Raw genomic sequence first — 2927 nt, 5'->3', positions numbered from 1 at the left:
TAGCAGGACCTTCATCAGCTCCCGTGGCTAATGATAGTAATGGTGGTGGGGGTGTCGGTGGCAGTGGCCTGCACAGTGAGGAGACGATGAGGGAGTGAGGGTACAACCTGCGGTAAGCAGAACTCCCCTTAAAACACTTTGCCCCTTGATAAAAACTGAGCCAAAAACAAGTGGTAGACAAACTGTTGATGACAACACAACAACAATAAAATAAGTTGGCATGCTATACTATGTGACTTCTCTGTGTGGCGTGTCTGTTTTTATTTTGTCTCCAATGTTAACAGGTTAGAGCTTGCACGCTGCCTAGGTGACACGCACGTAACTAGGGCCGATGTCTGGTCTTCATGCAAAGCAAAGCGTTTTCAGGCAAAATAGGATTCAAAGATGTTTGTACGTCATTTTGACGCAAATACATTTAATAAATGACTTTCTGTTGAACTTCTTTTTAAATTGTATTTCAATTGGACTAAATAACATGGGCTTTATTATCTCAGGAAAGGGAATTGAACACTCAGACACTCAACACACCCCTTCAACTCACAGAGCTATCCTTCCCGTCCAGATCCAATGCTACCACAGCTTTAAATTACTATTAGTATTAGTCCTTTTGGTGCCTTATTCCTGTTTTGTCAGGTAAGTTTAGCTGCCACATGTTGTCTGTTGTCAGCTCACATCCCAACTGAAGCCTTGTAGCACCGGGAGTCTGAGGCAGAAGACAGGGGTGTGCTAACTAGCTAAATTACCATTAGATTTGTCATCTATCTATACAGTTAATGTTACTGATGAATTTGTGGGATAGCCCAGAGTTGTTAACTGTGGTCAAAACAATCACACTAAAAATAAATGAGTATGTTGAACGGTGTCGTAATCTTACGTTACCCACAAAGAATTACATACGATTAGCTACTTGTCAACCAACACCTTTACAGGAGGCACCAAAGCACTTTTCGTCTTAGTTCCCCCTGCAGGTTGGGAGCGGAATGGTCCATTACTGTTACCATTACCATTATTCTTATATCTCATTCCAATGAAACATTACTTTAAGGTACAAAAGAATCTTTGGTGTTGGATTGATCAACATTGAAATCAATCCATATCAATAAATAAGATGTCTGTTGTATTACTGTGTTGCAAAGTGGGATCTAATCAATGACAAAAAGGTGCCATGTGGCGGAAAAAAATTATAATGTTTTACTGAAGAACTGAAGACAACAATATTATTTTTATTCTACGTTTGAGCAAAGCAATGAGGTGCTTGGGCTACTCAAACACGCACACAGATTTGTACACATTTCAGACTTGGTGAACATTGCGAGCTGACATGGGTCTTAAGCTTGGGCGTGGCACATAGACACAAAAGGGACCCCTATCAGTTTTACTGTGTTGCAAAGTGGGATGTAGTCAATGACAAAACAATGCAATGTGGCAGAAAAAAAGTTGTATTAAGTTTACTAAACCCGCCCCAAAAAACAGAAAAGCATCTAGCACAAAAATATTGACAATATGAAGTTGAATAAAACACTATAATTTCAATGGGAAACAAACCAGTGTAGAGACAAGGCTAGCAGCAGGTCAGACACGTTTCTGGTGTGCATAGAAAATGCCACGCAGCTGCCACGCAAGTGACACGCAACAGAAACTCCACGCTCATGCCACGCAGGCAGTGTGCAGGAGGCCTATGTTTGGTTAAGTGCGTGGGTGTAGGGTGGATTGGTCTGGGACCAAATGCCAGGGCCGATTCTTGGTCCCAGTCCGTCCCTGACTGTTTTATACTTATCTTGTACTTACAATACTGTACTGTACTCACAGCTCAGCCATAAGAAGGTATACTCAACCTGGCTTTCTCTTTTTTTTTAAACTGGAATTAAGACACTGAATCCAGCGTTGCGCCCCCTCCAAAAAAAAAATTTCAAAGCAGAGACAGCATCTGCCATTTACAGAGCACGTTATCCCGACTTACCCCAGCCTAAAAGATAGTACCACATCAGGTGCTGCTTCTCCGCAAACACAGCCACCACGATGAGAGTGTGCAGGTATATTCCCTCACACAGCATCCAGAAGTAATTGCAGCCAAACAGGTACAGATGAATGAACTGGGACACTTTACAGCTCGTCTGAGGAGGAAAAACACAAACATAAAGACTGAGAAACGGGGGTGTTTAACTCTGCTTCTGTTATTCCTGGACAGTGAACTTTCACAGTTGGGTAAAATGAATCAATTATCAATCATCTAGCTATAATTTCAAATTGAATTAAAGCATGTGGTTTTTACCCCTATTTATGTTTAATTACTGAAACCAGTTACACAAAAGAAACCAGGGATAGACCAATTATCTGCCCGTTTTTTGGCAGTTTGCAGATTATCTGTATTAGGGCTGTGCAATATATCAATATTATATTGATATCGTGATATGAAACTAGATATTGTCTTAGATTTTGGATATCGGAATATTTGTGATATGACATAAGTGTTGTCTTTTCTTGGTTTTCAATGCTACCTTACAGTGATGTACTTTTCTGAACTTACCAGACTGTTTTAGCTGTTTTATTATTTGCCTTTTCCCCACTTACACATTATGTCTACAATACTGATGATTGTTTATCTAAAATCTAAGTGTGAATACATTTTGTTAAAGCACCAATTGTCAACCCTAGAATATCGTCGCAATATTGATATTGAGTTATTTGCTCAAGAATATCTGATTTTCTCCCCATCGCCCAGCCCTAATCTGCATTGGCGTTTTATTGCCTAATAGGCTCAGATAGATCGAGCTGGAATCTTGCTCCTTATGAGGTCTTAAGGGGCAAGTGTGATGGTTTGGGTGGTTTCTTTGTTTTTTTTTGGGTCCTGTCTTGTCTCCTCATGTTTGTGTCTTAGTTTCCTCCCCGGTTTTGTGTGGTAGTCTGTCTTTTGTCCCTTTGTGAGT

The 2927-nt window shown here is 40.5% G+C and overlaps 1 protein-coding gene across 1 annotated transcript in view; it reads right to left on the bottom strand.

The window, feature by feature from the left end:
- Positions 1–2927, bottom strand: part of calcrla (calcitonin receptor-like a) — a 92653-nt gene that overhangs the window by 10350 nt on the left and 79376 nt on the right. Inside the window, exon 8 of the mRNA XM_032513782.1 lies at positions 1961–2114. Coding sequence (XP_032369673.1) covers positions 1961–2114 — 154 coding nt within the window. The remainder of the gene's footprint in view (positions 1–1960; positions 2115–2927) is intronic.

Source organism: Etheostoma spectabile, chromosome 4 (genome assembly GCF_008692095.1).
Source record: "Etheostoma spectabile isolate EspeVRDwgs_2016 chromosome 4, UIUC_Espe_1.0, whole genome shotgun sequence".
Classification (NCBI taxonomy): Eukaryota; Metazoa; Chordata; class Actinopteri; order Perciformes; family Percidae; genus Etheostoma; species Etheostoma spectabile.
Note: the sequence above shows the minus strand (reverse complement) of the source record. Positions and strands in the feature narration are given on the sequence as shown.